At 46.5% G+C, this 13,428-nt stretch overlaps 1 protein-coding gene across 2 annotated transcripts in view; it reads right to left on the reverse strand.

Moving 5' to 3' along the window:
• Positions 1-1,207: 1,207 nt before the first annotated feature.
• The window catches only part of FBXO36 (F-box protein 36), a 91,251-nt gene continuing 79,030 nt past the window's right edge, over positions 1,208-13,428 (reverse strand). Inside the window, exons 5-6 of one of the 2 annotated variants that reach the window (XM_058702304.1) lie at positions 8,499-8,625; positions 3,389-3,551 (exon numbers count right to left, since the gene is read on the reverse strand). In XM_058702304.1, coding sequence (XP_058558287.1) covers positions 3,502-3,551; positions 8,499-8,625 — 177 coding nt within the window. In that variant the 3' untranslated portion in view covers positions 3,389-3,501. Of the gene's footprint in view, positions 3,552-8,498; positions 8,626-13,428 lie in introns of both variants that reach the window. The other variant, XM_058702295.1, reaches the window with a different exon arrangement.

A 13,428-nucleotide genomic window follows, 5' to 3' on the forward strand; every position in this document is an offset into this window, starting at 1 on the left:
TAGGCATTCAACGAATGAAAGCTGCCACTACCATTACCGTTACTATTTCTAAGCTTATTCTAACTCATTCTGTGACCATGGATCTATGGCTATGAGACTTCCTGGATGGGTGGAACAAACTTCACAACTGCAAATTACTTTTCTGAATGGAGACCTATGTGGAAGGAACATGGATCTGGAAACAGGATAAGCAGGGAACACGGAGTCTTTGGTAGCTCCCGGCCCTGAGGGTTCCATGTTGCAAGGAAGGGCAAATGACTGCTATCCCGCAGTGTGGATGATCTCGTTTCAAAACAATAAATACGTAAAGCTAAGATATCAGTTTTACTTTCTAAGATGACCTCATGCATAATGTTATGTTTTAACTGCAGGGGCATGTTTTCTCGTTCACGTGGTGGTAGCCTGTCTATGTACCGTTTTTAATATCAAAGACATTCATTCTTATTTCACCAACGGCTCCAAGCTGAAAAGCTTGGACATTCTCCCACAGTATATTATCTTAACACAAACTGCGGATAAATGGCATCATCTTAGAGCTCAGAGCAAAAAACTGTCGCACAAAGGTTTTCTGTTTTTAGTTAAGGTCGTTCTATGTTAGTCTTGGGCATCGTGGGAGTCAGTTTGGGGTAATTAATGAGGGCTGGTGACCATCTTGGACAGAAGCAGCTGGGAAAACAATGATCGAGTGGTGACTGGTTAAGTTGTCCCACCCCTGCTTCCCACGCTTTGCTCAATTCATAGTCTCTGTCTACATCTTGAGCCTACTCAGAATCACTATTTTGATCAATAATCCAAAATTGATCATTTGGATTCCACATAAGTGAGGTTGAATGCAAGTACCGAGCTAACTCGTTCAGGAAAAAAGCAGTAAGAGAATTTGTCATTAAGTAAAATATATTTTTTGTTGTTTATAAGTTTTCACATTTGCTGTTGTTAAGTGGTCATTCTTTTTTTTTTTTTTTTAATGTTTATTTATTTTTGATAGAGACGGAGCATGAGCAGGGGAGGGTCAGAGAGAGAGAGGGAGACACAGAATCTGAAACAGGCCCCAGGCTCTGAGCTATCAGCACAGAGCCCGATGCGGGGCTCGAACTCACAAACCGTGAGATCATGACCTGAGCCGAAGTTGGATGCTTAACCGACTGAGCCACCCAGGCGCCCCAAGTAGTCGTTCTTATAACATGAAACATATAAATCATCCAGAAAATATCAGCATTTTGCTTTTACTGTGACAACGGTAAATGATAACAGAGTAGGAACACTTTTGACTGAAAATATGAGAAAGGGAAAGATTGTACGATGCTGCAGCATTTCACTGTGAGATTGTGTGTCATAAGCAAAGCAGATTAATTTGTCTATGTGAAAGCTGTCGAGTGAGGCAGAGATCAACACCAGACCTGCCTGTTCCCATCCAGTGGGATCGTCACATGGGATCAAACATGGAGAACGAGGCTGGCGAAGAGGGGCAAAATGTGTCAACTGGTCCCCTGCAGGATAGTAGGTTGGTGATACTGTCTATAGGTTGACAAAAAAAAAAAAAAATTATAATCAGGTAATAAGGCACCCAAATCATTAGGGCAAATAATCCCCAGAATAATCTAGTAACCTATGTTATTTAAAGTCCTATCTAACAACAGTCAACGTATGAATAACTCCCTTTTCATTGCTATTTACTTTCAGCGCCCATTTTTACATTATATTTTACGTAGGTAATAAGAGTTTTCAAATGGCCACATTTGTGTTCTTCCAAACACAAATTCATATTGAATCTAGAATGTTGTGCCCGCCCATAAGCTTTCAGGGTCTGTCAGTTGATTAAACACTAGATATGCAATGCTTAAGCTGTTGACATATTTGCATCGGCGACGAATGAGTTGTAATTTTATATTTATGTAGGTATGTTGCATACCAAATTGTGCACACGCACAGTCGTTGCGCACACGTGGTATTAATCTATGTTCTGGCACTAAACAGCTGGCCCTGAGCGACCTCAGGACCTCGGGGAGAAACAAGACTGCAGGGGCCATGACGAAGTGCATGCCCTCCGCCTGCCGGCCAGTCACCTGCATCACCCTGACAGATCTCTCCCGGGTGGGGAATGAGGCCTGGGTCTCTCACCCATTAAATCTTTGCTCTTTGCCTGGACTCAATCCAGGCACAACTTTGACAGGAAGCAGAATGCGCTTGATCTCACAGATGTTGCTGGAAAATCTCTGAGTTTCATGGGTGTGAGTTTTAAGGGATGGAAGTTAAAATCTGGTTTGATATTAGCACAGGTTTTGGTAAAAAAAAAAAAGAGAGAGAGAGGAAGAAGGTGTCACCAAGCCACAGCCATGAGCCATTCGGAAGGACTCAGGCGTGGAGAACAGCCCGTGTGGGAGGTCTCGGGGCATCACAGGAAATTCCCCTGCACGGGGAACAGGTGCAGCATAGATGATCTCTTCAAGGCACTAGGGTGGAGGTCATAGGGAAGAAGAAATGGTAACGGTGAAGAAGGTGATGGGAGGTTGACAGCTACTTTTTTCTGTCACCTAAAAGGAGTCATTAGATTATTTGCGCTAAGAGTGTCATTATCTGGGGGTACTTCATCCTCAGGACAGCTCAGAGGGCTGTAAATTACCCATCACATTCCTTTGGGGAAACAGCATCCCTCTGAGAAAAGCTGGTAGCTCTATTTGACCACGTGAAGTCCTGGGAAGGTGGGCTCTGGAGAGGGGTCCGCAGGCAGAATGCTGGGCTCGCCGCAGGGCCAGATCTGGGGTTGTCCCCACGCAGGGATGGAGCGTGGCATCCCGGGGCCCACAGGATGGGGCCCTGAATTCAAATGTAGGGGAAGACAGCTGGGAGGGCAGCTACGCTCACCAGACTGCCAACTGCCTCCCGTGGCCCCTGCCGCTCCCTGTTCCCTGGGGGGGGTGGGGGGGGGGGAGGACACAAAGCCACCTCCATTGGGGAAAAATGCAAAAGCTCGGGACGCCTTTCAAATGCCAGAAAAAAACTACAGATATGTAGTAAAAAAAAAAAAAAACACCTGCTAATAATCATTTATTGTTTGTTTCCTGTACAGCAGAAGCCTCTTTTCTTATGGGTATCAAGGGCTTCCTGTCACGCAGCCCTTTGCAGGGGCCACGGACTTGACCCTCACTGCAGGAGACTGCGGTTTAGGTAAGGCACTGCCGAGTCGGGTTTTGGTGCACCCGTGTGCCAACACCGGCTGGGTATGCTTCTCGGGTGGGATATTGAACCAGCCTGTTCAAATCAAAGGAAATCTTAGTGCTCAGTCGAAGGAAACAGAAGAGATTGGGACGCAGGAGAAAAAGACAGCCGTCTCTCGGCCCTCCTGCAGGTGGGCAGATGTGTCCCTAAAGGTGACTGGTTCTATGGCTCCCTTGTTTCTGTTTCCTCTTGCGGATCTGCCGCTGGAGCTGCAGCTTGTTGGTGAAGAACATCTGCCTCCAGCCCATATCCTTGGCCAGGGCCCTCATGTCAGGTGTGATGGTGTCACAGCAAGAGTGAACTATCTTCTCCCACAGCTCGTCCGACATGCACAGCTGTAGGTGGAAAAAGGCAGAGGTGGGTTACGTCGGTCACCGGGTAGGGAAAAGTCATTCCCTCACAAAATCACTACCCGATTCTCGCTGCCAGTGAAGACACTGCAGGAAACATTACCTGAGCATGAAGACGTACCAGACACAGTTCTTGCCTCCTTTCTTTCCTCTTGGAGGAAAGGCAAGTGCCCAAATGCTTAAAAGGACAAGGCGGCGCTTGACTCGGGGAGCAAACCAAGCCCTGCTCTCATTTAGGACGAAAAATACATGACAGCGGGAAACAGTGCATACACCACGTTATATAGTTAATTTATAAACACCACGTTATAGCGTCAGTTTCCAATTAACCATGCAATACAGGCTGATAATGGTATGGCCCACCAACCTTCCACCAAGCGCTACAGCAGCTTCGAGAGTGGGAGCGTTGCTAACTCCTGCTAAGCTTGCCTCCATTTAAAAAATGTTTTTTAGTGTTTATTTATTTTTTTGAGAGAGAGAGAGAGAGAGAGAGAGAGAGAGCATGAGCAGGGGAGAGGCAGAGAGAGAGGGAGACACAGAATCGGAAGCAGACTCCAGGCTCTAGGCTGTCAGCACAGAATGCGGGGCTGAAACTCAGGAGCCGTGAGATGGTGACCTGAGCTGAAGTCGGACGCTTAACTGACTGAGCCACCCAGCGCCCCAACTTGCCTCCATCTTAAACCCTCACTTAAGCCATCTCTTCACTGGGCTCATACAGCTGACGGCTTAGTTTACTGCAGGCTGCTTGGTAACAGATGGCCTCATAATGAACAAGCAGCCCTCAGACAGCCAACCTGCCCCCATTCCTGATGCCAGGGTCCCATCCACAAGTTTTGCTCTGAGTCCTTTGCACACTGTGACATCACACCGTGTACCAGAATCACACAATTCTGTGTACTCACTGGGCCCATCCAGCACATGGCAAAGTGAGCCATTCTCTGGGGAGAAACTTCTCTGAGATGTTCCTCTGCAGCCTGGGGCTTTAACTGGAAGCCATGAGGCTAAAGGACAGATAAGACCCCTCTGGCCCAAGATCTGCATGAGGCCATTTTGTCCTCCCTCCAAGTTCAGTGCAGCCACAATTCAGCTTCCATTTAGCCAGGACTTTCTAGTATGACATTTTTTTTTTTTAATTTTCTTAACGTTTATTTATTTTTGAGAGACAGAGACAGAGGGAAAATGGGGGAGAGGCAGAGAGAGAGAGAAAGAGAGAGAGAGAGAGAGAGAGAGAGAGAGACAGAATTACAAACAGGCTCCAGGCTCTGCGCTGTGAGCACAGAGCCCTACAAGGGGCTCAAACCCACAAACTTGAGCCGAAGTCTGACGCTCAACCGACTGAGCCACCCGGGCGCCCCAAGTAGTCGTTCTTATAACTTGAAACATAGAAATCATCCAGAAAATATCAGCATTTTGCTTTTACTGTGACAAAGGTAAATGATGACATTTACCCAGTGTGACATTTTCGGTTGGCACCATTATTTATGGCACTTTTACCCTCAACAGTGTCCTCCTACTAAACACTGTTAACATGCAGATATCCTGACCCCTTCCATAACATGCCCCAAATCCTTCCCGAAGGTAAAGCTTCTATTATATTTATTTAGTATCACCCACCTTGGCATTCGCCATGGCTTTTTGGTCTACATGATAGGAACATTTAAAGGTGCTTGGATATCTGGTGCTACACAGTAGGCACTCTGGCTGTACAAATCGTGCCCTAAGAGGGGTTCCACGTGGGCCTCGGTGACAGACACTCCCTGACTCCATCCTTCCTGTGCCGGTTCTGTGCTCCAGGAAGCTAATCAGCAACCCGATTTCCCTTTTCATCAGTTCCATTCAGTGGTCGTCATCTGTGAAAATCCGGAAGTGGAAAGGGCTAGACGCGGTGGACAGTCAGTAAGGTGCCTGGAGTTCCTTTAAGCCAGTGGTGCCAGGGCACGCTGGCCTGGGCTCCTGTTTCCTGCTCAAGACCCTCTCAGACGTACCCCATCTGTAGGCACACCCACAAAGACTCCTCTCCGAAGGAGACAGAAAGGCAAGAAGCCTGTGGACCCCTGAAGGATCTATCGTTGACGGAGCATATGCCAAGAGCAAGGAACTTTGTGTTCATTGCCTTACTTATATATGTATTTATGTCGATTTCTTTAATAAGTTATTTATTACAGCAAAATAGTCTGAAGCAATCTCGTGAGGGATACGACGATGGTAAGCAAGGCATTCAGTCAGTTTACGCACGATGCTGCTGAAGAACCACAGCACGCAAGGAAAGCAGATCCCTATCTAGAATAGGACCAGGATCCAGGGAGGATAAATGGCTGCCTCCTCCATGATGAAGAATCCGGTGTTACTCACCCGCCATTGAGTTCCCGGCTGGACGCCCTAGAGTGCAGCACTGTTGAGGGCTCAGTGTCAGTCTCTCCTGTGACAGTAGCCAGATTCCTCTTGATAAGAGGAGGCTCCTTCTGAGTCCACACACAGGCCCCATCCTTGCCACTGGGCATTTTGGTTATGAACCCAGCAAACATTAGGGTGGCCAGGGAAACAAGCTGACGGACAGCCACAGGGCAGAGCATCTTCCCCATCTAATAACTGAAAACTTCCTCTGCATCAAGTGCCTTTTGATGAGAAGTCACATGGGACACAAATATCTGTATCTTTTGGCTGATTCTGAGAAATCTGTCCAAATACCTCTTCCCTAGGAATCATCACAAATCTCCAAATCTTGTTCTTTTCAAAACTTTGACCAACCAGCCAAAACAGTAGCCTCAACCCCATAGGAACCCAAGAGCTGTTTTTTGAAAGCAGAACAGTTTTCTCCAAACGAATGCTTGTCTGTACTCTAAAACCCTGGGATACAAGCTATAATTTTCCTACGGAGGCACAACACAGGTCTCAGCAAGGATCTGGACCGGCCACCGCCAGGTAGGCGGAAGACCCTCTGAGCATCACTGAATCTTCTGGACCATGAGAAGCCAGAAGCACTGCTGCTTACACCACAGTCAGGACCACGAGCTGGGCTCCCCTCGCCACTGGCAGCTTTAGGTCTTCACGGAGAAGCAAACTCAAATTGCGCATGTACCTTGAAACCGAAAAACGATCCACAAAGAGCTGTGGTAGAGCTTATGGTCCACAAAGAGCTTACAGCAGGAAGTAGATCCAAGGCACGGGATCTCAGGTCATGTCTAGAGATGGCAGGCCCCTCAGTTTTTGCACAGCTCATCTCCAAGTCCTTGACAGACACGCACCTTACGAAGGCATCTGAGGTATCTGCTGCTCCCTGCTCATCAGCACGATGTCTACAATGTTGACCAGTACATAGGAAAGTGATACGATCACCAGCTCTGTGATGGGGGCGCCCGGGTGGCTCAGCCAGTTGAGCGACCAACTTCGGCTCAGCTCATGATCTCACGGTTCGTGGGTTCAGGCCCCGCGTCGGGCTCTGTGTGGACAGCCCAGAGCCTGGAGCCTGCTTCGGATCCTGTGTCTCCCTCTCTCTCTCTCTCTCTCTCTCTCTGCCCCTCTCCCGCTAATAGTCTGTCTCTCGTTCTCTCAAAAATTAAATAAATAAATACATAAATACTATTAAATATTTTTAAAAAATAGCTCTGTGATATAAGTAAATTCCACGGCTGGAGAACTAACGTAATCCTGATACAAAATGAAGAAGGTATCCTCTCCTCCCCACCAGGGGAACGCAAATAAATCTATTGTGTTCTTATTGGAAAATCTAGGAAGACATGACGATGGCATGTAATGGGGTGGTGACAAAGGAGGAGGTGAGAAATGGCCGGATTGTAGGTACATTTTGAAGGTAGAGCTCGTGAGACTTGCGAACGAATTCAATGAGTAGAGGAAAGAGAAGAACTAATGATGAGCTCTTTGGCTTAAGCAGCTGGGTGAACGGTGTTGCCAATGACCGAGAAAATAACACTGTGGGAGAGGCAGAATTGGTAAACAGGTGTGTGTGGAGGGACATCAAGAAGTCTGGTTTTGACGTGTCAGATCTGAGATGTCTATACAACATCTAGGTGTAAGTGTGGAGCATGCAATTAGACATAAAAGTAAGGAGTTCAAGGGGGCAACCTGGACTGGAAACATATATTTGAAAATTATCAATATGTAGGGGCGCCTGGGTGGCTCCGTTGGTTAAGCATCTCGTTCTTATTTCAGCTCAGGTCATGATCTCAGGGTTTGTGGGTTCAAGCTCTGTGATGGGCTCTGCACTCAGAGCACGGAGCCTGCGTGGGATTCTCTCTCTCCCTCTCTCTCTGCCCCTCTCCTGCCCATGCTTGTGTGCATGTTCTCTCTCTCTCTCTCTCTCTGTCTCCCTCAAAATAAATAAAAACATTTAAAAATAAAGAAAATTATCAATAGGTAAATACTATTTAAAGCCCTGGGATCAGATGCTATCATGTAGGTGTGACCATAGATAGAGAAAATGCCCAATGTCTAGGACATTCCAACATTAAGCAGTCAAAAAATAGAAAATTTTTCAGCAAGGGAGACTGAGAATAAGGAAGAAAACCCGGATAGCAATCCAGGGGGTCAGATGCTGTTGAAAAGGTCGGAACTTGAGACTGGCTGGTGTTTTTGCAAGATCAGGGACAACGGCAACCTCGACACGAGCCGTTTCAATGGCACAGTGGGGATGAACGCCTGGCTAGCGAGTTCAAGAAAGGAGAGGAGAGGAAGCGGCTATAGCAAGTACAGACACTCTTTTGAGGGAATTTTGCTTGGACGGCAGAACAGGGAATCAGGTCAAGGCATTTTCTCTTTCTAATTTCTGTGCTGATGGGAACGATCCAGTAGAGAGGATAAGACTAGCGACAGAGGATAAAAAAGGACAGCCGCGCGAGCAAAGTAGTTGAACAGAGGAGTTGAGATGCACAAGTGGAAGTGTGAGTGTAGGTAATAAGAGGGAGAACTTCTCACCTGTAACAGGAAGCTCACGGAGCAGAGGGTAGAGCTGGGGAGGGAACAACGGATCCCTGGTGACGGCTTCTAACTTCTCCGTGAAATAAGAAGCCACAAAATCAGCCAAGAGCAAGGATGAAGGAGACTTGGGGAGAGAGAAGAGGCTGTAAAATAGACATCTTGGAGGGTAAAAGAGACTAAGACACTCAGTTTCTTAGACAAAGGGTATTTTATATATCTTATAAGTAGAATGTAGTCTTTGGTTCTGAGTCGGTTCTTGATGCCAGACCCATGCTCACGGAATAGGGTCCCGAGAAACACAGAAAAGATAATAAGCGAAAGTTGGAAGGCCTCTTGCGTCTCGTATTGACGACGTTAAAGCAGGGAACTGTGTTCAAGACACCACACTCTCACGATCCTGCCTTGGGATAGACGAATCCGGAGGTGCGCCCTCGTCTACCCTGGATAGCTGGTTCGCCGCACAGCTAGGGGGGCTATGCGAGTATTGCACCTGTTCTCCCACACTTCCCTGTTCCTGGCAGTCAAGGGGCTGCAAAATTTCAGAACATAGCACGTGAGGGGCACCTGCCTGGCTCAGTCGGTGGAGCGTGCAACTCTTGATCTCAGGATTGTGAGTTTGAGCCCCGGGTGGGGTGTAGAGATTACTTAGAAATAAAATCTTTTCAAAAAAGCGTTAACAACATAGTGCACCAACCTCTTCTCTTCCGTATTGTCTGAGGAGACCTCGCATTTCAGATGGCGCAGTAGGAGATGGTCGGGTTCTCTCTAAGCCTCAGTGCCTGAGGGACTTTGTGCAGAGCATAAAGACCATAGACCCACAGTGGGTAAGAATTGTGGATGAAAAAAAAAACAGCTATTATTGTGTTAAGCCACTGGGGTTTGGAGGTTGTGTGTTATCCCAAGTCACAATCTAGAACTTAGTCTTATGCTAACATCACTATTGCACAAAGCTCTTGAGATTTTTAGTATATTTGGCCTATGCTATCTAATTGGAGTTTAAGGATGGCTATGAGCTTTGAGTCCTTCACAAGATAATGATGGGTCCCTTCTCACAGAGAAACTCACCCAAAACAGAATCACTTCACGTAATCCCATCAGTTAAATAATAAACCGGTACGGGGCTCAAGCTACCTTCTGACATCTTCCCTTCCATTAGTTTAAATTCCATGATGGTGGGGCGCCTGGGTGGCTCGGTCAGTTAAGCGTCCGACTTCGGCTCAGGTCACCATCTCGCGGTCCGTGAGTTCGAGCCCCGCGTCGGGCTCTGGGCTGATGGCCCAGAGCCTGGAGCCTGCTTCCGATTCTGTGTCTCCCTCTCTCTCTGCCCCTCCCCCGTTCATGCTCTGTCTCTCTCTGTCTCAAAAATAATAAAATAAACATTAAAAATAAATTAAATAAATAAATAAATAAATAAATAAATAAATAAATAAATTCCATGATGGTGAACGTGGTCATTGGGAATGACTCATAGACAAATATATAAAGCTACATGGAAAAGAAAGCCAAGTGTTCACAGTCATATAGATAACACGGCAGAAAGGATAACGAAGACTTTGAAATAGACCGGACCAAAAACTCGGACATGTATCTTAAGATGGGGAGGAACCCCATTTACACGTTGCTGCCAATGGATGCTTCCATGTGGCCGGAGGAAGAAAACTCTTTCAAAACGATGGTCTGTCATTGTTGTACCTACCCGCTGTAGTTCCTATCTACGGAGGGAAGAAACACATTCCCATACTTATCTCCAATTTTATAAAAGGCAGACTCTTTTTCTTTATGCTTTTCAGGTACTGAAGCGGACGACTAGTGAACGTAGTTGATTTGAATTCTGGCCCTGCCACTTAATAATTAACTAAACCTGGACGTAATACTTAATTGCTCTGAGCCTGTCTCCACATCCAGCCTTGTGCTTGGTCATCTAAGAAGCAGAATGAAGTGATTTTAGCACAACAGCTTTGGGGTAAGATTTCCCAGGTACAGTACCTGGCTCCACTGCTCCCCAACTGTGGACTTTATCTGAACCTCTGTTTCCTTCTCTATAAAGTCAGGACGAGATAGTCTCTGCCATCCACCTCACAGGGCTGCTTAAGGATTACATCGAATTACGTATTCGGTGCTTAGCACATAGCAGGCACTCAGTAAATGACAGTTATGATTCTATGGAAATGATACTAAACTTTTAGTGCAGATTAGGACTAACATTTGTGGGGCGCCTGGGTGGCTCAGTCAGTTAAGAGTCTGACTTCGGCTCAGGTCATGATCTCATAGCTCGTGAGTTCGAGCCTCTCATCGGTCTCTGTGCTGAAAGCTCAGAGCCTGGAACCTGCTTCAGATTCTGTGTCTCCCTCTCTCTTTGTCTGTCCCCTACTCTCACTCTGTCTCTCTCTCTCTCTCTCAAAAATAAATAAACATTAAAAAAATGGTTTTTTTTCAAAAAAGGAATAACATATGTAAAGCACATGAGATATATATAATTAACGAGCAGGAAAGGGAGACAGAACGGCCTGCTACCTCACCCATTTCTCAGAAGACACTAAGAGGGATGTCTGGGTGGCTTGGTTGGTTAAGCCTCTGACTCTTGGTTTTGGCTCAGGCCATGATCTCACAGTTCATGAGTTAGAGCCCTGCATTGGGCTCTGCACTGACGTTGCAGAGACTGCTTGGGATTCTCTCCCTCTCTCTCTCTCCCCCTCCCCCACTGGAGCTTACTCTCTCTCTCTCAAAAAATAAATAAACATTAAAAATTTAAAAAAAAAAAAAAAAAAGACACTAGAAAGAGGCCCCGTAAGCATTTAGCTACCACTGGGTAGACAGTTCAGCTGCCATTGCTGGGAGTCTGGGGAAAACCAAGAAAGACCATCAGTTCACAGAATGGAAGAATGAGAAGTCAAGTACGAATCCAGAGACATCAAGGAACCACCTATTTATGGGCAATGAATAATGTGATTAATTAATTCCTGTTCATAGAAATTAAGACCAGAGAAGGAACCACCTATTTATGGACAATGAGTAATATGATTAATTAATTCCTGTTCACAGAAATTAAGACCAGAGAAAAATGTTCTTTTTCTTTCAATTAGTCACTTAGATAAACTTAAGGATCTGAAGAACCAAAGCATCTATCTATCCTCTCTCCGTCTATGCAGACGTTTCTTCAGAACCTCTATTTGCCAGGCATGAGGAATACTAAGAGAATACTACAGAAGACAGATTCACAATTAAGTCCTTACAATATGCTCTGTGCTAATGCTGGAATGAAACTAACAAGGCCAAACTGACCATCCTTTCGGAACAAGTTCTAGAATGTTCTCTCCCTCCAGATCATTGAAACCAAACTCAAGAGAACTGGACCCACCCATTCTTTCATTGGGCACAGTGCTGTCATCCCAGATGGTTCCGTGAGCAGCCAGCTCTGGCTAGCAGGAGGTCAGGAGAGCAATAGCCTTCACCCCCTAACCCGTGGGCTTAGACACGGTGTGAGTAGTACGACATCGAAGGGCTGAAGCCCCAAACCTTGTGGAGAACATGGTGGGTGGGGAAGCCCAGCTGCCTCCCTTGTCTCTGGGAGGAAGGCCTGAGCGATTGCCAGGCATCCCCAGACACAACGTATGTTCTGTGTCTGCCCCTGCCCTGGACACACTCCTGCTCTGCCTGTCGCCACCACCATCTCTACCTGCCCCTCACAAGTCACAACCCACGCTGAGCACCCTGGGACCCACCCCAGCAGCATTCCACAGCCACCCAGAGGGAAACTATGAGTGCCCCTGATTTCTGTCTGCTTACCGGCGGCCACCATTTCAGTCCGCCTGGTGCATACCCAGCCACGTACTCCCCACTCTGCTCCCAGCCCCAGGCAGCCAAGCATCCCACTGGCACCACTCCGGGCCTGGCCTTGGCTCTGTCCTGTTTGCGTTCGTGCGTCCTAACTTCCTTCTGGGAAGGGGAAAACGGGTCAGCATTACCTCTACGTCAGGACACCATCACACTTGGTTATGAGCAGAAAGCAGCCAGGATTTTTTACTTTTATACTTCCCTATACTCTCATCCTACTCTAAAAGTACTCCAATAAGGGAAAAGAGTGAATTACAAATAGAAATGAATAGTATAAGGAGCCATAATCACTTAAGATTCTTCTTGCATAAACATCGAAGCAAAAACGATTACACATTCACACATGATAGTGACAGCCCCCAAACATTTTGATATTCGTCATTTGTCATCCTATCTTCAACAGTCCCTCCAGGTCTGATTTCCCAACTCGGATCACAACATATTCTAAACACAAACGACAAAGGGAAACTCTCAGAAAATGTCTTAATAATAACAAAACAAAACGGATCCTCTGATCCTCCTTTAAAAGATTTGAACTCTCACACGAGGATGACTACCCCATTACCAACACGACACATTCCAGGATATCTGAGTGTGTCTCCTATAATGAAGATTATGGGAGACAACTACGAGGTTTGGAGGAAAAGAAAAGAATTCTCAAAAGAGAGCTGAAATCTCCACCAGTGTAACTCCATTCGTGACTCATATTTTATATTGGAAATATTTACGATTTGTCTTATACAACAAATTAGTCTGCAAAATACCCTCATCTAAGCCTCCCAAACCCTGGGGCTCTTAGCTTGGGAGATGCCAGGCTGAAAAACACAAGGTCTACATCTTGACTATGGTTCCAGGGGCTTTGATCCAAGGCACAGCTAATCGTGGAGTTAGCTCCCCCTGGCGGTGGTGCATGAACTTAACACACACGATGCTATCTGAAAGTTGAAAGGGATCCCAGGGCTTAACTGGTTAAGACCTCTCGTTTTACAAAGGGGGAAATTAAGGCTCTGAAAGGATAAGGGCGCTGCCCAAGGCTCATAGTGGGAAGTGGCTGATAGAAGAACAGAACCCAGCTGTCTGTCAGGACACCACC

This window comes from Neofelis nebulosa, chromosome 2 (assembly GCF_028018385.1).
Source record: "Neofelis nebulosa isolate mNeoNeb1 chromosome 2, mNeoNeb1.pri, whole genome shotgun sequence".
In the NCBI taxonomy this organism is placed as follows: Eukaryota; Metazoa; Chordata; class Mammalia; order Carnivora; family Felidae; genus Neofelis; species Neofelis nebulosa.